Genomic DNA, 27,419 nt, shown 5'->3' with positions numbered 1-27,419 from the left:
AGGAGTAGAGAGAACACTTATTCTGCTTCAGTGAGTTCCTAAATTCCTAGAAACTCTCCATGGAGGGTCTCTATAGCTATGAGGGACTCTGAACTGTAACTTGGCCCTCAGACTCTTGGATGAAGAGGAGCAAAAGCTTAGAAAGTGAAGTTGCAGATTAATGTTAGTGATGGTTTTCAGAGCTATGAACTCTCCAGAAAATAGCTTCAGAATTATGATTCATATATCCAATATAGACAGTGTATTTGATGCTAAAATCTTTTACAAATTCATTTTAATAGCTTTCATTTATAATTAAAATCTTGATGGAATTCATATCTTGGCGAAAGTAGGTTTTTAAAAGCTAAGACTCTAGAATTTTTCTCTTTGAATATAATTTAACCTTAAGTATAAGAAAAAAAAATCCCAGCCTCAAAAAAAATACCTCTTTGCTAACTGCTACTTTCTATATTCATGTACTTGAGATGATTCCAATGCAGTAAGTATACCTGTAGTCTGCTTAGTGTGGCAGGAGATCATTAAAGACAATTTAGAAATAAGAGGATGTTGATAAGATGATTTGTCACTCCTGTATTGTAAAATCTGCGCAATTACTTTGAATATTTGCTGTACATGTGTAATGATCAGCAAATCCTATGGAGTCCATTATTGTCTCCAACTTTACTTATATTTTCCTTAATCTCGTGAAGAAGATCATCAACATGATTCTTAGCAAGTGTGACAATTTTGAGGTAGTTACAACGAAAATGGTAAATTTCCTAAATTGAAAGTGCTTCCTTGTGATACAAGGACAATGGTTAAGAAATAAAACTTTAAGACAGACTCATGAAAGCAGCTTAGAATATGAGTAATTACATTTGAACTAAAATCTTCACTGATCAAAAAGACAAGCAAGGGTTCCTAAATATCTTCCCGTGTAGTATACATTCTAGTTAGAAAGATAAGTCATGCATACTTGGATAAGAAGGCAAGAGAATTACATTTGTTGACCACCTGCTATGTTCTAGGCTATAGTAGTACAAGTACATAATTTAATCTTGCAGAGGTCTTATGAGGTGGTTGTCAAAAATCTGAATTTACAAGGGAGGAACCTGAGATCAAATAGGTCACAGAGCAAGTGAATTGCAACTCTGGGATCTGAAACTGAGTCCACCTAACTTCAAAACTGGCTCTCTGAGAAAATCCTATATGCGTGAGTATGTGATGATGTAGAATGCACTATCATCACATCATGTATCCAGCATCACCAAAGAACATGATGTTCTATACAATATGAGGTATTCAATATAATTGAATCCTACTGCCAATGCCAATTTCTTTGGCATTTGAATCTGATTTCAAGTGGGAAATCAGAAGTTATGTTCATGAAAATTGTCTATTAATATTATGAATGAGAATCTAAAAGACTGACAAAACATAGATTGAGTAAATTTTATTTACTGTTATTTCTATCTTAGTCCTGGATAGCTGGAGTTGTCAGATAGGTTTCAAACTACTATAAAATTTCTGAGGAAATAAAAAAAAAGAGGAAATAGTTTTCTATGAGTGGAACTAGTTGATGATTCACAGAGCCTGCTCAAACTTTGATCTGGTTCTTATTTTTAGGTGTGAAGATGAAAGTGTTCCAAATCTCTTACTGGTCCAATAAATATTTTGTTTACAAAATACCTGAAACTGCAAACGTGCAGGTGGTGGGGAGGGCAAACAAGAACATTGAAACAAAATAGGAAAGAGCATGGAAAATGTAATGCTCATCTTTGATACATCACTGCTTCTGATTTTATTCTCCCAATCATCTTCTGAGGTTTTTAGCCACAAATGTCACAAAACTCATAAAGTTGTGCAGCTCTGTTAAAGCCAGGCTTGGTTCAGTTGCCTTCCAAAGCAAAATCTAGACACTGACAACACACACTAAGTAAAGTAGTATTTCCTCTCACTTATTCTAAATATACCTCCTGTTAATTTCATTGCAAATCTCTTCCCCATTGTCAAGAAAATAGAGAACATCCAGATTTCATAAAAGTAATTAAATCAAGTCTAGATTTTTCTCTTTTCTTTTCCAGGGTACCATGGAGTTTTATAATCTCTTTTAGTAATTACTCTTCTCTGGTACCAATTGACTGTTGGGCTTCTTACTACCTGTAAAACAAGTGGCACACCACTATTCCAGGGAGGACAGGAAATTAACCACAAAGACTATGAAACTAGCTGACATCATGAAGTTCTTAAAGGAAGGGTAATGTGTGTTTATCTTGATATGTCCACAGTGTCAAACACCACATCTCTCTCATGGTAGGGCAAGGTGGGGAGCTGAAATATAGTACATATCTACATGTGTCAGACTCTACCAATATGCCATTAGACACATCTCTACAATTTTCCTATATTGATATCTTAATTTCTGTTAATGGGGAAACTGAATGAGTTGCCTAAGATCAAACACTTGGTAAACAGCAGAACTGAGATTTGAATTCATGTCTATCAGGAGCTCCTGGGTGGGCTCAATCAGTTGAGCCACTGACTTCGCTCAGGTCATGATCTCATAGTCCATGAGTTTGAGCCCTGTGTTGGGCTCTATGCTGACGGTTCAGAGCCTGGAGCCTGCTTCGGATTCTGTACCCTTCTCTCTCTGCCCCTTCCCTTCATGCTCTCTCTGTCTCTCTCTCTCTCAAAAATAAAATTTAAAAAAATCTTAAAAAAATTGAATTCACATTTGTTTGATTTTTTTGTTTCACCATGTGATTCCCTGACTACACTTGGTAACCCAGTACATAGTCATGGAATGTATTTTCATGGGGTTGTCACCTCTCTAGTTCTATCTAGCCTCAAGAGGGAAAAGCCTGCAGCCCAGTAAAGTTGTAATTCACAAATGACCTAAAGGGCAACTGGAATGCCACATGGTACAATCACTCAGTGTATAATTAATATGTAATTAAAAGGCAAAAATTAAGGCACATACAGAACCAGTCTTTGTTAATAGTAATGAATCCTTGAGGACTAAGTCTCTACTTTCATTTTCATTATCACTGTAGAAAAATAATAAATAAAGGCAGGGTGTAGGATGGTGGTATGAACAGTAGAAAGAGGAGAGTTAGGGGTAATAATCTGTGGATTTGTTTACTACTAAAGTACCCTTAAAAGGCAGCTTTGCCTGAGTGGCATTTTTAATTAACACTTACCCTTATTATAGCATTAATCTTTCATTATAATCATGTTTATTTTTTATAATTCTAATACTGTTTGAAGAATTTTAGAGCATTAATGTTCAATGTCACCTAAATCTTCCAATACAGAAGCACTATGTCTCTGCCTGAACATTCTCAGTATCAGGGAATTTCCTATTGGTAAAAAAAAAATAAATTCTTAACTTCATATCAATTAAAAATCTGTATTCCTATACTTTCTTCAAATTATTTTGTAAGCATGTCTGAAAGAACTATGTGGCAACATATATTCCTAGGCTAGTTCTTTGGATACTAGAAAAATCCTCAATGTTTATCAGCCTTTCTGTGTGAGAGACCTGGCTATACATGCTATCCCAGAGCTAATGTCATATTTGTGTCATTAGACATATGCACATAATTTTGTTATGTTTTTCATAATTTTTCAGTTTTTAAAATCTAAAACAAATATGCATTTCAGAAAAAAAATTGTCCAAACTTTTAAAACAATTATCACTTAATTAACATGGGGTCCAGCCATATTGGAATAATTTCTTACCTGTCCCAGCATAGAAGAAATGAGTAAGGTGTTCATCTAGGCCTGAATATTCCCTTCAGTGGCTGCAACCCCAAATTTCAATGTTACTATTTATCCACCCAGGCCCAGTGCATCATATGAGAGCCATTTTCCAACTTTCTTGTGCTTAAGAGTCACTAGGGATACTGTTTAAAAGGCCCTGGTGACCAAAGGGCTACAAAATCCCATAGCTGTTTATCCTATGCTATATCTGGACTTCTCTCTTACAGATCTTAATCCTATTATCTCTACAAAACCATCAACTATCACTACTAACTTAAACATGAGTTCTTCTAGAACTTAGCAATCACTTGTTTTAACTCCAAATTTTATAGACCTGTATAATAATCTACAGTTATACCACTACTTAACGGCTGGCTAGAAATGAAGCCAGTTCTTTTGACTCTATCCAGAATAGTAGATTCTTTAGCATGAATTTGACTGTTATTTTTAGGTTTAGCTGTCTCGTATTTGACATCATCCATCAGTATGAAGGAAAAAGTCTTCAAAGAAAGTTTCAAATGGAATTCCACTCTGAGCTTTAGTTATAAAGAAGAAAATAATACTTCGCAAGGGCAATATGTTAAACAGCGATTGCAAAACTGTGAAACATTCTGCTAGGTATTCTGGGATACATGAAGATAAGTAACACCTAGCTCTTGCCATACTGGAGCTTGTAACTTGGGGGTAAGTTGTTAATCACTTTGGCCAGAATGAATGGGACATTTCACTGAATGGGAAATCGTAGTGTATTAAGTCATCATACTCTATAACACTTTGAAGTGCTGCATACTTAGCTCTACACAAAGTTGAAACTCCATTAACGTTAACTGCCATAGCACCTGGGGAAAAAAATCTCTCAAGTTGCTAAATCATCACACTTACAACTCATATTTAGAGGTCATGGCTGTTTGATTTGAGTGTAAGGAAATAATCTGTAGATGCTATCATTATAATAAAACATGGAATTATCTAAAGATTCCTACATTTTCTAGCTAATTCTTGAGCACATTTATTAATTACAATGTAGAAGATAAAGGTTTCCTTACTTGTGGTCTCACCATTCATTTCCTCAAGTTCACTGTTAATTCCAACATCTATGGAATTCATTATTTTGTCAATCTGTGAGAAACAAAAGCCATATAAATAAATTATCAATTCACTTTTAGCATCACATTTTAAAATAATTTCCAAACTCCAGAAGCATACATTCTTGATATTATTACCTTTGCAATACCACAATTAAGAGTCTGGCTGAGAAAGGTTTAAAAGGAAGCAGACAATTTTTGAATTGCTTTTAAAAATATAAATTATGCTTCCCTTCCTTAAACTTTCAAAATCAGACTGCCTTTTCTTTATATTTCCTAAAATGAACTTTGGACTTTCGTGGGTCCGTAAGTTAGGAACTGTGTATTCTTTAAACTCAGAAAGTGATGGGGCTAAGGGATAAGTTCATGTGAAGATGTTCATTCTGCCAGGCATTCTTCCTCTTCCATCTGAGAGCATGCATGTCTTTTGACTGGTGAAAGGGTGGGTTTCATCTGTGGGTATGGCCATTGGAACCAAATGGCTTGACCAGCCACAAGCTTAATTTGTGGCATGGCATGCATTCACAAGAATCCAATTGTAGAAACACCTTAATTCTAAGAGATAAGTTCAATGTTAATTAATTCTGCTTCATTGCAGAAATGATTTCAGATGTTATTCACGGAATTAATAAATATAAGAAATGGGGAGACTTGAATAAACTATCAGTCAAGTAGGAACAGTATTTATAGGCAGATATGACTAAGTTTTAGTCATTTATGGTTTAATCCCACTCCTCATTATCCTAGCAACGTGTGTTAAGACAGCAGGTTTCAGAAAGGGCAATAAGCATTACTTAAGTGCCCTATTTTGTTCACCCTGAAACAGATGCAGAGAAATTAAGTGATTTTCCCAAATAGCTCAATTCAGAATGTCAATATCAGACATCTCTAGGTTTCAGGTTTCGGAATACTAGAGTGACCTATTGTGCTTCAAAACCCAACCCAACTGGCGCAGTCTTTTGAGAGAAAAAAATGTGAAACATTAGAGTGAAAGGCTAAGTGGGAATGTGGTCCATTCTCTGAAGAAATTCAAGAAAAGGCAAGGAACTTCATTATTTTATGATGTAGTCCTCCTTAGGGACAAAGGATGATATTTCATAACCTTTCAAGGGCACTTACTTTCTGAGTAATTCTATAAAATGGAAGACTTTGTCTTTAAGTACAGTTTGAATTTTTTTTTTAAATGTTTGTATTTATTTTTGAGACAGAGAGAGACAAAGCATGAACGGGGGAGGGTCAGAGAGAGGGAGACACAGAATCTGAAGCAGGCTGCAGGCTCTAAGCTGTCAGCACAGAGCCTGATGTGGGGCTCGAAATCACCAACTGTGAGATCATGACCTGAGCCGAAGTCGGACGCTTAACCGACTGAGCCACCCAGGCTCCCCTAAGTAGAGTTTAAATTAGTGATACTCGATCTCAACATCTTTTTCCTTAATCTCTCTGGTAGCTGTAAAAGGGAAATATTAAGTAATTTGGGTTTGTTGTATGGAACTTGGGGAAGAGCCAGAACTATTCCGTTTACCATTAAGGTTAAGATTATAAGGAGCTCTTCTGAAAATATAAGATACTTTAAAGAAGGGAGATGAGCTAACAAAGAATTTAGTAAGTAGCAAAATGATACAGAACATCAGAAATACAAAGACTTCTCAATTTGTCAGCTGCAGTGCTTGGTAGGACATACTGTGAACATTCTCTTGTACCTCACAGCTAGTTATTACTTCTGCTTGATATCAATTTCTATGGAAACAATAGATTTCTCCACATGTGTGGAATTGTGTTTGTTTTTACACTAGCTGCAAAATTATCATGTATAACCCCTAGAACCTTGCCCTTCTACTTGGAACTGTATTCATCTGCTTTTTTTTTTTTTTTTTTTTTTTTTTTTTTTTGCCTCTGAAAGACTTAAAACTTAAAACCCTTCCCCCAAACCTCCTTTGACTCCAAAGCTTTATATAAAGAACAACAAGAACAAGTCTTACTTCTTCCCATTCAGAAGTGAAGGATGGTGTTCTTTCAGAATTCCCTTTAGAAGTATGTTCAGCAGGTGAAGATTCACTCCAGTTAACTCTTGGTGTTTTCTCATTTGAAGGGTATGCAATGAGATCAGAATCCGATTTAGAGACATTTTTTGATAAATGCATGTCAATCAGGGCTTTTGGCAATGATCTTATTCTCCCCAGGGTACAGGCTCTTTCCACAAATCCTCCCGTGTTCACAATCCACTGGTCTCCATTCCGGGATCCACTTCTAGTTGTTCTGGTGCCAACAATAGTATGGTTTTCAAGTTGGTTGCTTTTTTTGTGAAAAATTGTTCTACTGACCACTTTGGGTTTAATTTTCTTTACCAAAGGTTCTGAGTTATTTGCTATTGGAGATTTCTTGAAAGGCAAAGGACTGTTTGCTGAACTGACTTCATCTTGTCCTTCTTCACGTTCATCTCTTTTCCCATAGAGATGAAATGGATTTTCAGGGGACTCGCAGGCTGGAGAGGATCCATGGAGAAGGCCTGCAAATTGCCCAGGATCATATTCTTTTGGAGGATCGCTATCCTCCTGTTGAGAAGGGTCATCTGCAAAAGAGAAGGGCATCAGGATGGCTGTTTATAAAGACTCCAAAAACCCTGATACAATAGCAGTGCCTTTTAAATTTGTGCAATATCCAGACATTTAATTTGCTGCTACACAATGATATCCTCACCCTATGAAACACCCACGACCCCATAGTACCAAGTATAAAGTGAATTCGTGTGTGTGTGTGTGTGTGTGTGTGTGTGTGTGTGAACCAGATATTCCTGACATACCTTTGGATGTATTTCAAAGATATGAATTGAGTATTATTTGAGTAATTGCATACTGTTCTTCCTTGTCCCCAGAGCATATATTTTATATTGAATACTAAAGCTGGGTTTTCTTAATTTGAAAAAATTCCCGTGTCTAAACCCTCACAATAAACGAATCATTGTGCAGTAGGAGGACATCAGGCAGGTAAATCAAGATCATACATAATGATATCCCTTTGCCCTTCTCCCAGAAAATAAATTCAGAAACAAAATCTTGAAAAGAAACATAATTAGAAGTTATTTAAAGTAAATAAAACTAATAGTATCACTTTAAGTATAATATTAAGAATAATTCTATAAATTATAATTTATACAAAAAGGATTGTTCAGGCTTAACATAAGCAAACAACGTAATCCATAATATCACTAAAAAGCCAGACACTTTTAAAATAAACTGATGTTGAGTTATTAATACAAAGCCATCTTTTTCTTTCTTCTCTGAAATAGCATCAGTTATTTTTTAATTTCTTCAGATCTTTGAAAATGTAATGCAGAAAAGAAAAAAGAAGAATTTATTGCTTTGTAAGTTTTTAAAGATAAAACATAAATGTTCTCTGAGACTTAAAATATACCATGCTTTTTTATGACCTAATTTGTCTTTTAAAGATATAGTGTGTAAAACCCTGGCCAAATAACTTAGCAAAGGAAGTCAATATACTTTTTTGATTGGTCATTTTAATTCATATAGCTAAATATGTACCACAATCAAAAGTTAAATTACCTGATAAGCCTATAACCCAGTCTTGTGAAAGAGTCAAAAATAGCCAATATGGTAGATAATAACAACAAATCCAAAGCTGACTTGCTGACTTACACTTTAAAGAAGTTGATTAATATTATAAACCCCAAACACCAAAGTTTTCATAAATTAATAAGTAACATTTAACAGGTATGTGCTATTTACTAGGCACTGACTTAGGGATTATATTTACAAGATCTCATTTGATCTGTGAAACAATTCTGTGAAATGATTAATAATAATCATGAGTATCTGATAGAGATATAACCAGAATATTGCATTTATATATTTAAACAAATTGGCAACCATAATTAAGTCTCAATAGATATTTGCCCAGAGGATGCCTCATACAAATCAACTTTATGGTAGCTTGGCCCCAAGTCCCTATACTGTTCTATCCCTACGATCTGATGAAGCAGGTTTGCTCCTGGCCTTGAATATCCCTGGACCTAATCCTCTTTCCTGCTGGGCTTTTCCAAGCAGACCATGTCCCCCTGCTCCAACCTATCACGACGATATCTTGAGATGGAAGAGAGGAATGCTAGGAAGAGAGGTCCAAGAGATAACAGTCTAAAGGAGGAATACTCTGTGCCCACCCAATGCTATAATACTCACTCTGTCTTCCCACAAAAACTGCATCCCTTTCCAGTGTAACAACACTATACCCTTGATAACTCCTGTCCTTCCCTCACGACTGAGACCCTTCCTGAGGTAGAACAGTGAATGGAGAGTGAGTTAAGGCACCTCTGAACTCTCTCTAAAGGCTAGAGTTTATGGCCTATTATATCCATTTTTTGGAAGTAAAAATGAACACTTAGGCAACTTAAGTTCCTGAAGTTTCTAGCTAGTAAACAGTTAAGCTGAGATTCAAACTAAGATCTAGCAGATTCCCATATCCAATGGCCTGGAAAATAAATTACCATTCAGATAAAAGAACAATCTACATTTCAAAGACAAGCAAGTAAACCCTTTGTGGGAGGGGACTTGTTTTCTTCTGTTTATGACTGTTCCTGGAATTTGGATAAGTGGACTAAAAAAGGTTTTTTTCACCACCATGAAGCAAGATAATACCAAGAGGAAATAAAACTTGGCATTCTGTTCCAATGTATTTTCTTTTTCTTCCTACGCTACTTGGATCCATAGTCCTTTACAACATAACAGGTTGGTTTGGATGACAGTAATGGGTAAACAATGTGAAAGGAAGGAGGAATTCAGAAATAAGGAAGTTTAGAATTTAATTTGAAACTTGCTGAAGAAGGCTAAAGGGTGTGATTATGAAAAGAAAATTGAAAATAATCAGCCTATTGTGGGAAAAAAGGTTCTTTAAATCTCAGTCAAGAGGCTTTTGACCATATTCATGATAAATAAGAGTTTTAGGGGCATAATATTATTTAAAGTTTTCTGTGAATATTATTATTAGGTTATCATCCCCTCTCTGGTTTCACCAAAATGACGATAATACAACCCCAAAATGCTTTATACTGTCCAAGTCCTCTAGTGATAAGCAGTGACTTTCCTAAGTAAAAGAAAATTTAGTTATTAGCATATAAGCTTTGTATTTTGAATAATAGTTCTTAGCATCATGATAGTTGGTAACATCTTTGCTAAGAGTTGTCAAAAGGCAACTTGCTTATTTCAGTGGCCAAACTCTAAGGATTACTCAAATCAAAGAGAATGAGAAGTTGACATAAAACCTCATGAAATGCGTATTTGGTAGACTGATGGCACGGCCCAAATCTGCAATGGCTCCCAAAGCCACACCCTGCACTGTATCCTTTCCTCCCACCTGACTCTGGGTAGGGACACATACCTTGCTTTGGCCAATGGAGCAACTGTACATATAATATAAGCAGAGACTTGAAAAGCACTTGTGCATTAGGGCTTGTTCTCTTGCTGCTCTTGCAAACTTGCTGCCATGTGAATAAGCCCAGACTTGTCTGATGGATGATGAAATACATTACTCAGCTATTTGAAATTGTAGGTTTTATTATTTTCCAAGTTTGATGAGGCTAACAGATCAGGAGACAATTGCCATTGAAAAGATAAATTGTTATAGATCCCAAGAGGAGGAGGACAGGGGAAACACCAGGGTTGGTTAGGAGGCAGAATGAGCTGGGGAAAAGGTAAGCAAGAGCCTTTATTGTGATTTCTATATGAAGGAGTAGGAGAAACAGGGTAAACAGGTTTAGGAGTGGCTAGTTTGAATCATTTCAGCAGCTTCTAGAGCATAGGAACTGTCCCTAGTCATCTGGTCCTGGTGTGAAAAGTGCCCCAGAGCATGAGAGCCTAATAAAGATAGTGGGGGGTGGGGTTATGGCTGTGGATTGTTTGGTTTGCATATGAAGGCCATGTTGACTATCTCTAAGATTTAGCTAAACTTGGGAAGGGCAGTTCCTCCAAGGTCAGAAAGGTCCCAAGATGTCAAAGAATCAAAAGCAAAAATAAAACAAAACAAAACACACCCAAAATAAAAAGGCATGGTTAATACACCAGCCATTTCTGTCATCTTAGACAACAGTAAGCCTACTTCCAGACATTTGAGTGAGGTCATCTATGACTAACCAATCTTAGGCCAGTATGCCTATTGACCCAGCCAAGATTAGCTGAGGCTGCCCAGATCAGAAGAAAATACCCACTAGAATCATGAGCTAAATAAATGGCTGTTAGTTTAAGCCATTAAGTTTTGGAGTGGTTTCATATTCAATGATAGATAAATGATTCAGCCTGTAACCCAGTTTTCAAAGAAGAATTAATACGCTGTTCACAATACATTCTGACAATGCAGTGTTTATATTTTCATATCTGCAAAGATAGTAATTGTGTACACCTATAAGTGTTGTGAAGACTTATTAAAATAGTAGAAGTATGCCAATGGCATAGAACACATTAAATGTATGCTTATGTTATTTCAACAATTTTTAATCTAAAGGATTTCATTTTTACAAATAAATGTAGTAGTAGTGATTATATTAAACACTCAGTAAAGATTGTTATTTTGACATGGCAAATATATGGGATTTACTTCTTTGTTTATGCTTGTGTATTTTTAAAATATACTTTGGAGAGGATTTTTGCATTTTCTTACTATTTATTTAGATGTAATTGAGGCAGAGTATATAGATTAAACTGTTTTCATAACTTGTCCTATTTAATTTCACACTTCTCTGTTGATAAGTGTATATTTCATGCCAAGGTATAGAATTAAATATGTGTGAATTTCAATCTGATAGTTACTCAAAGCATCATTAGCATTTCAAAGAAATGTCAGAAAAAGTATCAAATAGTAACTAGTTCAATTTCTTTTTACCCATTTTTGCCCCTGATCTTTATCACCCATATAAATACCTGAATAGCAATAAAATCCCAAATTTCATGTTAAGATAAAAACAAATAATGGAAAATGAGTGATTTTTTTCTTATATTATAAATCATAACTTTTGTCTATTGGGTCATTTTATTCCTCTTTAGAATATAAAAAATTTCTCCATTTCCAGGGATTTGAGTGCTAATATTAATAGAAAATCTGTGATGTTGGTTGTTATTTTTCCTCTCTCATTTGTGACTTATTTATTTGGGTCCTTTCTCTTTTCTTTTTGATAAATTTGACTGGAGGTTTATCAATTTAATTAATTTTTTCAAAGAACCAGCTCCTGGTTTCATCGATCTATTATTTGTTTAGTTTCCATACCAGTTATTTCTGTTGTAATATTTATTATTTCCTTCCTTCTGCTGTCTTTAGGCTTCATTTGTTGTTCTCCTTTAGATATAAGGGTAGGTTGTTTATTTGAGATTTTACTTGCTTCTTGAGGTAGGCCTGTATTGCTATATACTCCCCTCTCAAAACTGTTTTTGCTGCATTCCACAGGATTTGGGCCATTGTGTTTTAATTTTCATTTGTTTCCATGTATTTGTTTTTATTTCTTCTTTGATTTCCTGGTTGACCCATTCATTGTTTAGTAGGATATTGTTTAATCCTCATGTATTTGTGGTCTTTCCAATATTTTGCTTGTGGTGGACTTCTAGTTTCATAGCATTGTGGTCACAAAAGGTGCATGGTATGATTTAAATCTTTTTGTATTTATTGAGGCCTGTTTTGTGATCATATATGTAATCTATTCTGAAGACTGTTCCCTGTTCATTTGAAAGGAATGTGTATTCTGCTGTTTTAGGGTGGAATGTTCTAAATATATCTATTAAGTCCATCTGGTCTCATATGTCATTCATGAACAAGAAAAGCAAAGGTGGAGGTATCACAATTCCAGACTTCAAGTTATATTACCAAGCTGTAGTGACAAAAACAATATGGTAGTGGCACAAAAACAGGCACATAAATCAAGAGAACAGAATAGAAAAACCAAAAATGAACCCACAACCACATGGTCAATTAATTTTCAACAAAGCAAGAAAGATTATCCAATGGACAAAAGACAGTCTCTTCAACAAATGGTGTTGGGGAAACTGGACAGCAACATGCAAAAGAATGAAACTGGACCATTTTCTTACACAAAACACAAAAATAAACTCAAAATGGATCAAAGATGTAAATGTGAGACCTGAAACCATAAAAATCCTAGAGAACACAGGCAGTAACCCCTTTGACAATGGCCATAGTAACTTCTTTCTAGATGTGTCTCCTGAAGCAAAGGAGATAAAAGCAAAAATAAACAATGAGGACTACATCAAAACAGAAAGCTTCTGCACAGCAAAAGAAACAATCAACAAAACTAAAAGGCAACCTATGGAATGGGAGAAAATATTTGCAAATGACATACTTGATAAAGGGTTATTATCCAGAATATATAAAGAACTTATAAAATTAAACACCAAAAAAAGGAATTTTAAAAGTGGGCCAAAGCTATGAATAGACATTTTTCCAAAGAAGACATATAGATGGCCAACAGACTCATGAAAACATCCTCAATATCACTGATCATCAGGAAATGCAAATCAAAACTTCAATGAGATATCACTTCACACCTGTCAGAATGGCTAAAATCAACAACACAAGAAAAAACAGGTCTTGGCAAGGATGTGGAGAAAAAGGAAACTTCTCACACTGTTGATAGAAATGCCAACGGGTATAGGCACTGTGGAAGATAGTATGAAGCTTCCTCAAAAAGTGAAAAATAGAACTGTTCTATGATCCAGAAATTGCACTACTAGGTATTTACCCAAATAATACAAAAATACTAATTCAAAGGCATACATGTACTCCTATGTTTATATAAGATTGTCAATAATAGGCAAATTATGGAAACAGCCCAAGTGTCCATTGACTGATGAATGGATAAAAAAATATGTGGTGTGTGTGTGTGTGTGTGTGTGTGTGTGTATCTATACCTATAATCTATATATAGATATATATCTATATAGATATAATGAAATGTTAGTCATAAAAAAGAATAAACTCTTTCCATTTGCAATGACATGGATGGAGCTAGACAGCATTATGCTAAGAAGAGTAAGTCAGAGAAAGACAGATACCATATGATTTCACTCATGTGGAATTTAAGAAACAAAACAAATGAGCAAAGGTGGAAAAAAGAGAAAGAGGCAAGCCAGAAGCAGACTCTTAACTATAGAGAACAAACTGATGGTTACCAGAAGGGAAGTTGGTGGGGGATGGGTTAAATAGGTGATGGGGATTAATGAGTACACTTGTGATGAGTACTGGGTATTGTATGGAAGGGTTGAATCACTATAATGTACACCTGACACTAATATACTGTATGTTAACTAACTGGTATTTAAATAAAAACATATGATAATGAAAGGATAAAATGAGCACAGGACAGCGACAAACAAACAAAAAATCAACTATGGGTGATATCTTTAATAAAGCAGGTATCAAGGAATCCCTGTGACCCTGGAAAATGGATGGCAAAGCCAAATCAGGTGATAGTAGCAAGATCCGGAACTTGATCTGTGAAGCTGTGAAGCTGTAGTGGTGAAAAGAAAATGAAATTGGATGGACCTTGCAAGCCATGAAATTGCCATTAGACTCTGATTACCAAAAAGAGAGGGCCCAGCACTAAGAAGGGTGGTAAGCAATAGAATCTGAGGACAACCAGCAGAACTTGAAAATATCCTGCAAAAAGACAACAAGAAGTAGTTTATACCCTTGAGAGTCTCAGAAATATTCAATAAAGACGTGCTGTTAGTAGGTCTAGAGACTCTGTCTGGAGAAAAACTTTCAGGAGCAGAATCCAAATTGAACAGGGTGCAAATACCAGAGACCTTAGGGGGAAAAACACTTTATAGAAGGGGAGGTAGGAGTTGTATGGGAGGCAGAGGTCTAGAGGAGGGAGGCCTTGGACATAATAGTAGCAAAATATAATATTCAACTGTGAGAGTACTACTTTGGAAAGCAAAGTGCATGGAGCTCTGGAGAACACTGAGGTAATGGCAGCAAGTCTTCTGAATCAAGAGAAGCACCCCTGTTTCTTAATACTTCACAGTAACCACAAAGGAGAAAGTCCTTGAACAGTGAAGTGGGTAAAGCTACTTTCATATGGTATGGCTCATGCCTACTCTCATACAAAAACCTTTTGTGCTTGAATAATCCAGGACATCTCCTCTCATTAAACATGAGGAAACAAACAAACAAAAAAAGGATTTTAATAAAACCTCATTTAAAAACATGTAAGAAAAAGAAATGAAAATGCATGTTTAAGAGCTAATGAAAACAAATAACAAATGTAGCCCCAGAGAATTTGAAAACAGTAAACTAAAATTAAAAAGTATTTAAAAGAAATTAAGAAAATGATACAAATTCTGAAGGAACAACCTATACAATAAACAGAGGAGCTCAGATATGAAATGGCTGCTCATTTCCTTTCTCTTTTCCCATTCACTCCAGGGGCAATTCAGTCCTAAAGTCATTAGATGAGAAAGAGTGAGAAGGCATCCATGCCTTCAGTGGAGAGTGGAGGTTTGCAGTGACTCAGAGCTGAAAATCAGCGCCCAAGCAGAGTAATGGTGGTGACTATGTTTGGGGGTAAACACAGCATGGCATCTTGGGGCCCACACAGTGTTTGGTGAGTGTGCACACAGGGAGTAGCCTGGTATGGAGTGTCAGGGCTCAGGTGAAGGTAAGGAGGTAATCTATGGAAGGGGAACGACCTAGCTGAAAGAGTCAGAAACTGAGCAAAGCAAGGAGGATATCCCTGCAGAGAGGTAGCCTAGCAAGGAGATCAAAACCCAAACAGCGCAAGGAATGTATCCATGTCCAGAAGAGAAAAGTGTTCCTCCATGAGGTGGCCTAGCACGGGATGTCAAAGCCCAATCAGGCAAAGGAGGATGTTCATGTGTGGCAATGGCCTGCCATAAGGTGCTGTCCCAGGAGTGCAGGCAGGATGTTTACAAAGAGAGATAAACTGGCATGGAGACTCAAGTCTCAGTCAAGGTGAGGGTCGCCTGGGTGGCTCAGTCAGTTAAGCTTCCAACTCTTGGTTTCACCTCAGGTCATGATCTCATGGCTTTGTGGGTTCGAGCCCCACATCAGGCTCCATGTTGACAGCACAGAACCTGCTTGGTATTCTCTCTCTCCCTCTCTCTCTGCTGCTCCACCACTCATGCTCTCAAAATAAATAAATAAACTTAAAAAAATATATATCAGTCAAGGTAAAAAAGATACCTGAGTGGGGAGGAGGTAGATCTGGGAGATTGGTTACATACAGAAGGGTTAATCAAATAAGCAACTACATTAAGGATAATGGGAGCCAGATTTCTCACTGTTTAAGAGAGAATTTTAAATATGAAGAGGAAGAAAACTAGAGTGAACCTTGTGATATTGGGTTGGAATTGGAGATATCAATATTTTCAAGACAGAAGACATGTAAATATGTATTTGTGCATATATGTATTAACACATATATATTACCTTATATTAGCTACCTCTGTCTACTAAGAGGGCCTGGGAAATTGAAATCCCAGTAGCAGTAAATAAAGCCTAGATTTTTGCTTCTAAATATATATTCCACTCAAATAAACAAGGATCCATTGAGAAATGACTGATATCAGTGCCAGTGCACGGAAGGTGCAAGATGAGCCTGGAACCCTGTGCCAGAAAGCAAAGAAGTACTCAGAGTGATGAGGCATGTTAGGAGGATACAGAAGCCAGCTCAAATGGGCCAACTGGTTAAACTGAGGACAGTTTTGGGAACAAAATACATAATGACAGTTAATAAATTATAATCTATTATAATAAAAATAGAAACACATGAGCCCATAACAATATATAAAAATACATAATGATTCAAAAGTTTGATTAGGAATGGGAAATTTAAATAATTTCAAATCACTTCTCCACAAGATACCTATTAATTACAAAGCATAAAGACTAACTCTATGGTGAAGAATTCGGGGGGCACTACCTTAATCAAATGATCAAGGTGAACATCACCGGTAATAGAGCAAATAAAAATCTTGCCCCACCTGATAGGATACAATGAGAAAAACATAGAATCACTTCTGGATTTTTCTGCCGAAGATGCATAACCTTAATCTACTCATGCGGAAGTATCAGATGAGGCTAATTTGTGAGATATTCTACAAAATAACTGCTTTGTATTCTTCAAAAGTATCAAGGTAATGAATGCCAAGGAAAGTCAGAGGAACTGTTCAGATGGAGGGAAACTAGAGACATTACAACTATAAATGCAACATGGGATCCTGAGCTAGTTTCTTTTTATCATGAAGGTTATTATTGAAGAGAGTAGAAAACTTGAATCAAGTCTGAGGAATAGATGTTAGTAATGTATTAATGTTAATTTTCTGACTTGGTTCCATTGAGATTGTGCAAGAATGTACAATTGCTTGTAGGAAATGCTGTCTTACAACAATGTTTCTCTAAGTGTTGTCCAGGGATGCTTGGGGTCCCCGAGATCTTTTCATAAGGGTCCTATGAGGTCAAAACAGTTTTCAGACTAATACTAAGGGCATCTATTTGCCTTTTTCCCTCTCATTACCTCATGAGTGTTCAGAGGCGACATGATATATCTTTCCACAGTGGAAATGGGTGATGGCTCTTCAGGTCTCACTGTGGGAACTGGCACATTATCACTTATTCTCTCATCTACTGATGGAATAAAGTCATGTGTCTAAAACTAATGTAAATGGAATGAGGATGTAAAGGCCACCTACTGTCCTGCTGTACAGTGTAACATAGCAGAAAAGGGAGTGAAGAGTTGAGAGCAGTAATCAGATCTACCACAGAATACCTCTGATTCCCTTTTAAAATGATCCTTTTTCTAATTTTTGGATAGATACCATTTATTATGTTCTTTTGTATTTCAACTTCGCTGAGAATTTCAGTTATGATTGAATATTGGGTTTATATCAAATGGTCTTCTTCACCTATTGAGTTCATTATGTAGTTTTTCTCCTTTAATCCATTAGTGTGAATAACACACTTTCTTATGTTAAACATGCTGGATGTTAATGGGATGAATTGGTCATAATGAATTTTTTTTTTGCTGTCCTACTAGATTTGGTTTGCTAGTATTTGGTTTATGATTTTTGTATCTATGTTCATGAATGAAATAAGGCCTTTAATTTTTTTATTTCTTATGCTGTCTAGTTTTGCTATGAAGCTTATTAGTGTTATAGAACTAGATGGGGAAAATTCCCGTTTCTTCAATTGTCTAGATGGGTTTGTATAAGATTAGAATGGTCTGTTTCTTAACAGTTATATTTGTTACTTTTAAAATAATCTTGAGTCAGCATATTCTTTGTGGAAAGATTTTTCATTATTCATTCAATTTCTCTAATAGCCATATGACTATTTGGGGTTTCTATATCTTTTTGAAGTTTTGGTAGGTTATAATTATCTAGAATTTATTCATCTCTCTCAATTTACATATCTGTTGGCACAAAGTCGTTCATATTTTTTTCTTATTATCTTTTCATGTAACTGTAGTTATATTCCTTCTCATTGCTAATATAGTTTGTTGGTACAGTCTTCCTTCTATACTGTTCTTAGTGGTAATTACATTCACTTTTAAGTATATAAAATATTCTGCTCCTGATTTTGTATATTAGTTTCTGTTCTACTTCATTAATTTCTGTTCTTTGCCATTTCCTTTCTCCTACTTTTGTTTTTTTCCTATCATTTATTATAAAATTTTTAAAATTTGCACTTAGCTAATTAGTCTTCAGCATTTCTTCTTTTCTTTTAAGTTTATTTATTTATTTTGTGAGAGAGCGCGAGTGAGAGAGGGGCAGAGAGAGGGAGAAAGAGAGAATCCCAAGTAGGCTCTGTACTGTTAGCATCCCCATGGAGCCGCACAGAGCCCAATACAGGGTTTGATATTTAGTATTTACATTTTTGTTTAAATATAAACATTTTTAAGTTAGAATTATGGTGTCTAAACTCATTTTTCATGAGTTATTTAGAGCTGTGTATTTAAATACACAAATTTATGAGGATATATATGGGAGTCTTTAACTTAATTGAGTTCTTCTCAGAAAATGTATATATGTACCTGAGTCTTTGACATGTATTGAAACTTTCTTACAGCCAAGTCAAAATCAATTTTTATCAATGTTTCATGAGACTCACATGTACTCTCTAATTGTTGGGTACCAAGCTGTATGTCTTTTACTACATTAAATTGATTAATTGAGCTGTTAAAATATTCCATTAATTGAGGTATATTGAAATCTCCTGGTTTTAGTGGACTTTTGATATTATATGATGTATATCATATGGATAATTTTTAAGTGCATACATGTTTAGAATTTTTATATTTTCTTTTTTCTTTTTTTTTTTTTTAAATTTTTTTTTCAACGTTTTTATTTATTTTTGGGACAGAGAGAGACAGAGCATGAACCGGGGAGGGGCAGAGAGAGAGGGAGACACAGAATCGGAAACAGGCTCCAGGCTCTGAGCCATCAGCCCAGAGCCCGACGCGGGGCTCGAACTCCCGGACCGCAAGATCGTGACCTGGCTGAAGTTGGACGCTTAACCGACTGCGCCACCCAGGCGCCCCATAGAATTTTTATATTTTCTTGGTGAATTGAATGTTATAATATTTCATAGTGACTATATCTTGGAAATGCCTTCAGTGTTAAAGTCTACTTGGCTTGATACTGATATAGCTACCCAACTTTCTTTGGGCTAATGCTTCTCAGGTATAACTCCTTTCATCTTTACCTTTTTTGGGTGTGTAGATGTGCCCTTAGCTATAGATGTACCTATTTTAAAGAGCATAAAGCTGGATTTTGTTTTCCTACTATCTAAACAATCTCTTCCTTTTAACTAGTGAAATTAGCAAATTTATGTTGATTTCAGTGATTACATATTTAGACTTTGTTCTACTATACATTTTGATATCTTTTTATCTTTCATATTTTTTTCACTTCTATTCCCTTTTTTGTTCTTTTTTTCTCATTACTATTTTTTTCCATGTCTTGGATTTATATAATTTATTTTTATCCTTTTGGTACACTTAAAATTTTACCCTACATTTTAATTTTTAATTTTTTTTTAACATTTATTGATTTTTGAGAGACAGAGCGAGATAGAGCATGAGTGGGGGAGGGGCAGAGAGAGGGGGGAGGACACAGAATCCAAAGCAAGTTCCAGGCTCTGAGCAGTCAGCACAGAGCCTGACCTGGGGCTCAAACTCACATACCGAGAGATCATGACCTTAGCCAAAGTCGGATGCTTAACCGACTAAGCCACCCAGGGCCCCCCCCCCACACATTTGAATTTAAAAGTCTAAAGTTGAACAGTACCTTATCCACTCACTTCCTGAATAGTTTTAAGATTTTAGATCACTTGAATTCACTTACTTGTTCTGTCACAAATGCTGTTGTCAGTGTTTTCATTTTGTTTAATAATTTTTCTGAATCAGATGTTATTATTTTATTCAGATTATTTTTATTTTAATTTGCATATATGTTTACCATTTTATTTATTCATTATTACTTCCTCAGAATGGCCTAAGATCATTTTCCCTCTTGAAGTAATCCTTGAGATTATTCTTTTGGAAAAAATGTCTTGGTAAACCCTTTTGTTTTTCAACTATAAATGACTTTATATTACACTTTCATTTATTAAGAAAAGGTTTTTAAAGTTCACCATTTGAGATCGAGGGTTTTCTCTCATACCTTGAAGATATTATTGTGCTCTTTTTGGCTTCTATCATTTCCTTGATAAATTGGAAATCATTATATCTGTGTTTTTGCTGCAGGTGATCCAACATTTCTCCACCTGCTTTGAGAACCTTCTCTGTATATTTCAACTTCACAATAATGTGTCTTACTGTGGATTTCTCTCTTTTTTTTTTAATTTTTTAACATTTATTTATTTTTGAGAGACAGAGAGAGGCAGAGCATAAGCAGGGGAGGGGGGGGGGGGAGAGAGAGAGAGAGAGAGATACAGAATCTGAAGCAGGCTCCAGACTCTGAGCTGTTTGTTAGCACAGAGCTTGACGTGGGGCTCGAACTCACGAACTGCGAGATCATGACCTGAGCTGAAGTTGGATGCTCAACCGACTGAGCCACTCAGGAGCCCCAGGATTTCTCTTTTTTTATCCTGTTTGGAATACAGTGTGTTTCCTGGACCTATGATTTAATGTTTTATTAGTTGTGGGAAAAAATTCAGCCATTATCCATCAACAAATTTCCTTTCCTATATACTCTTTATTATTTCATCTCAAGTCTCTGATTAAGTGCATGTTAACTCTCTTATTCCATCCTTCATCTCTTCATGTTTTCCATATTTTTTGCTTCTTTGGCCCTTTGTGCTACACTGTGGAGAATTTCTTCAGATTTATTTTCCAATTCATCAATTCTCTTTTCACCTCTGCCTAATCTGGTAATATATAATTCTATTCATGCAGAATTTTAAAAATAATTTCAAGTGTTATATTTTTCATATTTAGAAATGCCATTTATTTTTCAAATTTGCATGCTATTTACTGATAGTCCTTGTTTTTATTCATCTTCATGATTGGGCATTTCTTTCTTTTCTTTTTTTTTTTTTAATGTTTTATTTTTATTTTTGAGAGAGAGAGAGAGACAGAGCACAAGCAGGGGAGGGGCAGAAAGAAAGGGAGGCACAGAATCTGAAGCAGGCTTCAAGCTCTGAGCTGTCAGCACAGAGCCTGATGTGGGGCTCAAACTCAAAAACTGCGAGATCATGACCTGAGCCCAAGTCAGATGATTAACTGACTGAGCCACCCAGGCACCCTGGGAATTTACTTCTTTAAACATATTATAGTTGTTCTGTTTAATTTATCATTGTTTTACTTCCGATTTTCAGTAACAATACCTATAGTCACTGGGGATTAGATATGTATTTGCTATTTTTGATCATACCCACTTATAGTGATTTACTTTCTAAGGTGATTGGGAATCATTAATTGTTACCTCATTACTTGATCTTAATCTATGGAAGCTTGTCAATCTGATCAGAGATTCCCCCAGAGGGAAATTTATATTTGCCTTCCATTTCCCTAAATAGTCTTGACTCAGCCTTCCCACTTCACCACTGAACAGGGTACAGTATACAAACAGCAATGGTGTTATTGACATCTGCACTCAGAGCAACATTGACTCTCTTGTCTTCTAACACATATTTTAGAGAGCAAAGCTTGTTAGAGCAGGCAATGTCTCAAAGAATGTGTCCTATTCAGAATATATTTGTTCTGCTGCAGACAGATGTCTCAGAGCACTTAGTCTGCCATAATACTTTGTAGCAAAATATTTTTATCATAAAAATGTACGTTCATGAATATTTCAATTCAAAAAATCTAGATCTAGTTTATTGTGAGATTACTAAATAGGTAGAGTTAATAATAAATTGCCTTGCCATGCATGTTAATACTTTGTAATGTGTGATACAATATATAAGTCAATAAATTATCCTGAGCATTATACAAATGAAGAACAAGCTTACTGTAATTATGAACTCAAATAAAACAAATCCTTTTTAAAATAAGATCCCCCTAAAATGTATATTTATAAAGAACACAAAAGAAATTCATGGAGTTTTGGTAATGTTTAAAGCATTCCAATTAGTCCATGACAATTACTCCATGATATTCATTTAAAAAGATAATCATGCAAAATAATCACAGAGTGTGTTTTGTATTTGAATCCTAGATCACTTAAAGGGAACTAGGAGCTAAACTTTGGTTATATATATGGTCAATATGACTCAACAATCTTTTAAAGGGGTACTAGGTCTTATCAGAAATATTTGTGAAACATGTTATCTATTTTTTTGTTTATTTATTTAAAGTATATTTTATTTATTTATTTTAAGAGAGAGTGTGGGGGAGGGGCAGAGAGAGGGAGAGAGAGAATCTTAAGCAGGCTCCCCCCTCAGCAAGGAGCCCAATGCAGGGCTCAATTTTATAACTCTGAGATCATGACCTGAACTGAAATTAAGAGTCAGATGCTTAACTGACTGAGCCACCCCGGTGCCCCCTGTTTTTGTTCATTTATAATGTAATTATATAAACCTTGTCGTAGTTTATTTATCTGCCTGTTTTCTTAGTTATAGCACTCATGTGCTCTGGCTAGTATGTTCATTTACATCCAAATATTAAGAATGTCTTTTCAGGTTACATATATACTAAGACAGAAGTATGAGTCAAACAAATAATAATAAGCCACAGAGGCAACTATATAGAGCTCATATTCTCTTAATTCTCTAAGTCAAAATCAATTAAAGTTTCCAAAGATATATGAAATTAATTTAAATAAATACAAATTCCACACTTATTTCAAAAATTAAAAAGGCTAAGATTCCATACTAGGAAAGGGGAACCAACATTTATTATTTCTCTTCTATGTTCAAGGTTATTCTATTTCATTAGGTCAATCCTCACATAAGTCTCTGAAGTAGGTATTATCATTACCTTTAAACTGATAAGGAATAGCTAGTAAACAGAGGAGACAGTGTAGGATATAAATCTGGCTAGTCCAAAACCTGCCTCTTTCCATTCCATTACAAGGTTTTGTGCTTATGGTTTACCCCAGAATTTCCTATGGCTTCAGCACAAGTCCTATTGAGACAGTATAGGGAAAGCAAGAGGGACTTAACTCCTATAAAGCCACTGGTCTGAGGCAAGGGTTAAAAGTTTCCATACTTAGAGACAAATACCTCCTTCTGGGAAAGAGAACAAATGAGAGATAACAGCCATCAAGGAGTAATGGTAGTCTGGGCAAAATTAGAAGTAACAATTTAGGGGCATCTGGGTGGCTCAGTCGGTTAAGCATGGGACTCCTGATTTGGGTTCAGGTCATGATTTCATGGAGTCATAAGCCCCATGTCAGGCTCTGCACTGGGTGGGGAGCCTGCTTGAGATTCTGTCTCTGTCTCTGTCTCTCTCTCTCTTCCCCACTCATGTGCTCTGTCTCTATTTAAAAAAAAAAGTAACAATTTAAAGCCTGCTTGCACAAGTATTTCTATTTTCCAGGAACCCTAAAACAATGTTGACCATTGTAAAAGGTATCCTGTGATTGTTTTACGTCCACTAAAAAGTAATGACCATAAGATGGGGTGCCTGGGTGGCTCAGATGGTTAAGCATCCGACTTTGGCTCAGGTCATGATCTCATGGTACCTGAGCTCAAGCCCCGCATCAGACTCTGTGCTGACAGCTCAGAGCCTGGAGCCTGCTTCGGATTCTGTGTCTCCCTCCCTCTGCTCCTCCTCAGCTCATGCCCTATCTCTCAAAAATAAATAAATATTAAACAAAATTTTTAAAAAGTAATGACCACAAGATAATGACTATGGGACTGAAGGACACTTCCTCCCTGCCCTGCCCACACCTCCCTTTGGAAAAGTGCCTTTATAAGGCTTGCATGCTACCCCTTCAGGGAGTGACATTCCTCTTTCTTGCCAGCTCCCTTATAAACATTCTATCTCTACTAAACTCTACCTGTTTTCTTTCTCTTGAGTTCAGTGTTCATTTCTGTAACATTGAGACTCAAGAACCTCTTCTTTGGGGTCCCGAAACACTGTCTTAGTATTACTGGAGTTGGAAAACCACCCAGTGGGTCCCTCTTCAGATATCAGCAGTGACCTTTGGGTATTTATTCTGATTGCACAATTAGCCCAAGATCATTGCTCTGCTTAAATGCTCTATAGCGTTGGACCCAGCATACAATAAAATCCCCTCCTCTAAACAACTTAAGATCAGCAACTGCCTTTCTGAAAATGCATCCATGTAAACGCTGTTATTTCCTGGCCTTTTAGCCCCACACTCTGCCAAACTCAGTATTTAATACAGAAGCCAGAGGCTGCTAGAGTCCTGGCGGCTCCTGGACCAGAACAGACCAGGCTGTTTGGCTCGAATTTCAAACATTTATAATCTTTTCTCTTGCTCCCTTTGCTCAATATAGGAGAGAGGCTATCAGCCAATTTCCCCACCGTTTATAGCAAATCCCAAGGCTCCCTCGTTTCCAGCTGCTAAGCTGCCTGGGCAGACTGTATTACTAAATTATTGTATCTTTTTGGTAGAGTGCCTGATCTGTCTTGGCATGCGCTGTGCATTGAAAGAAGCTCCTGTTGCAAGCAGAGGAAGCTAGCTACATTCACCCTTCCCACACGCCTTTCCTCTGTTACCATCAACCACTAACTTCTTTGTTTCCTGTGTATAAACCAAGTTCATAGGGGCAGTTTCTCATCTATCTCTGATCCCCTAGGGAGTTAGGGATTTCAAAGGGAGTTCTGTGCTAGGAGTAATTCCCATAGCCTAGAGCCAGATGAATAAATGGCCTACAGTGAATAACTACATTTGGAACCAAGAGGTTTTGTTTCTCTCTTACCAAAATGTATTTCTTTGTAATACTGAAATCACTGTAACCATGTATTTTTCTAAGTAGACGAAAAAGACTATAATGAGGGAAGAGGAAAGAACCCCTTTAACTAAAGTCCATTGTTTTTAAGGTCCTTAGGTTTTAACTTATTTTAAAAACAACTTCTGTTTTTATATTCTCCCAACTGGTTGTGAAAGAGAAACAAAGAAGTGCTCTGGAAAAATGAAAAAAAAAAAAAAAAAAAAAAAAAAAAATTGCTTTTAAAAAATAAAAAAAAAAAAAAAAACAATTAAAAAGTAGCTTTATAATATTTAAATTAAAAAAGCAATTTTGCAATATAAAAAGGGTGGAAATTGTTTTTAATTACTCTAAAATGAATAATCACTCTGATTCAGTTTTCAAAAGATCTATCCTGAATTTGAACTCAAACATCTTTAATATAAGCTCTGGAATGTAAAGCATTCAAATGTGTTCCCCTGAGTTTTCTATTCCTGCAAGCAATGAGCATCCTAGATTTTTCTCACACACATCTCAAGAGATGTCTCATTTCAAAAGAGCAGGAGAGTCATCAAAAGTGTAATCCTATTAACAAGACACACCATAGAAAATACACAGAAATGTTAAAGATAAATTATATCTAGTGAGTTGTGTTTTAAATCAACACTGCTGTTGCTATGGCAAGAAATATTTCATGTAAAATAAAAATCTTCTATAAGGGTTTGGTGCTATAGCCATGGCAACGATGATATGATGACTGCAGTACTGCTCAACTCTGCTAATGTTTCCATCTGATTCAGACAGAACTAGATGTGCCTTAAATGTATGTAAAATAGCCTAAAAAATCGATCACTTATGGCTATCTTTCACATGATTCCACAACTGACTAAAGAAGACACTGCAAAAATAGCAGTCAGAGAGCCTAAACAAAGGATCTATGTATTTTAGGGTTTCTTATGGTCATGGAAGCTGGAGAGATCCACTTTAGCTGAAGTGTTGGTAGATGGCATATTCATTAGCTAAATATCTCACTGCATTTTTCAGGATGGGGGCACCATGTAATTTTCCATGACTAGGAAAAAATGAAATGCAATCAAATTGCAAGTTCTGCCACTTAAACACAGAAAGGGAGGTATTAACTTAAAGTAAGAAAATACGGAAAGCAGTGTTCCAGCTCTGAAGAAAAGAGGGTAATTCTAATTTCTCTCCTCCTAGCCTCTTAAATCCATCCCAAATAGGCTTTTGTTCCATATTCCTCCACTGAAAAGTCCATCATAAATGTCAGCAAAACCTCCATATTGCTAAAATGAACATTTCTTAATCCTCATCCTACTCCATCTGCCAGCTATACAATTAACACAGTTAATAACCCCTCCTGTATGAGACACTTTCATTTAGGTCCTAAGATACCACACTCTTCTGGTTTTTATCCTACCTCACAGGCTGCTCCTTCTCATGCTCATTCCTCCTGACCTCCCCAGTGTCAAGGCACTGAAGGGCACCAGGGCATGGCTCAGTTGGTCCTCTTCCCTTCTCTGTGTACATTTATTCCCTTGCTAGTCTTTTTCAGTTCCAGGGCTTAAAATATCATCTAAACAATGACAACTCCTACATTTGTATTTTCAACCTGATTTCTCCCTTAACTCCAGACTTGAATATCCAGATACATTGGAGGCATCCTCATGTCTCATTTTCTCTCACACCACATACCCAATTATACAGTGAATCCTGTTGGCTCTACCTTTAAAATAGACCTGCAACCTGTCCACTCATCTTTACCCTGGATTGTTGTAATAGTCTTCTAGCTGGTTTCCCAGGTTCCACATGTGTACCTCTTCAGACAAACCTCAACACAGAAGTCTGAGTAATCCTGGTAAAACCAAGTCAGATTATGTCACCTCTCTGCTCAAAACTCTCCACTGGAACCTCAATTCACTCTGAATAAGACCAAAACACTTTAGAATAGTCTATGAGGCCATACAACATCTCACCCCAATTCTGCAACCTAATCTCCTAGTATTCTCCTTTTCATTTACTTACATCTAGCCATCTTGTTTCCCTGCTATTCCTTCAACACATTAGGCATTCTTCTGTGTCACTATCTTATTACTTTGTACTTGTAGTTCCCTCTGCCTGGGACTATCTTCCCTTAGGAAGCTGCATGGCCCCTCTAACACCCTCTTCAAGTGCCTATCACTGATGAGGCTTTACTTCATTATCTTCTCAGTGAGGCCTCCATAC

At 36.1% G+C, this 27,419-nt stretch overlaps 1 protein-coding gene across 8 annotated transcripts in view; it reads right to left on the bottom strand.

Annotated features, from left to right (window-relative positions):
* The window catches only part of ANKS1B (ankyrin repeat and sterile alpha motif domain containing 1B), a 909,382-nt gene that overhangs the window by 448,355 nt on the left and 433,608 nt on the right, over positions 1–27,419 (bottom strand). For all 8 annotated transcript variants that reach the window (XM_040491122.1, XM_040491120.1, XM_040491121.1 and 5 more), the window contains 2 exons: positions 6,806–7,395; positions 4,788–4,860 (listed from right to left, as the gene is read on the bottom strand). In XM_040491122.1, the coding sequence (XP_040347056.1) occupies positions 4,788–4,860; positions 6,806–7,395 (663 nt within the window). The remainder of the gene's footprint in view (positions 1–4,787; positions 4,861–6,805; positions 7,396–27,419) is intronic.

The sequence above is a fragment of the Herpailurus yagouaroundi genome, unplaced genomic scaffold (genome assembly GCF_014898765.1).
Source record: "Herpailurus yagouaroundi ecotype Mexico unplaced genomic scaffold, PumYag 182, whole genome shotgun sequence".
Lineage (NCBI taxonomy): Eukaryota > Metazoa > Chordata > Mammalia > Carnivora > Felidae > Herpailurus > Herpailurus yagouaroundi.
The sequence above is the reverse complement of the archived record's forward strand: the minus strand, read 5'-3'. Positions and strand labels throughout refer to the sequence as shown.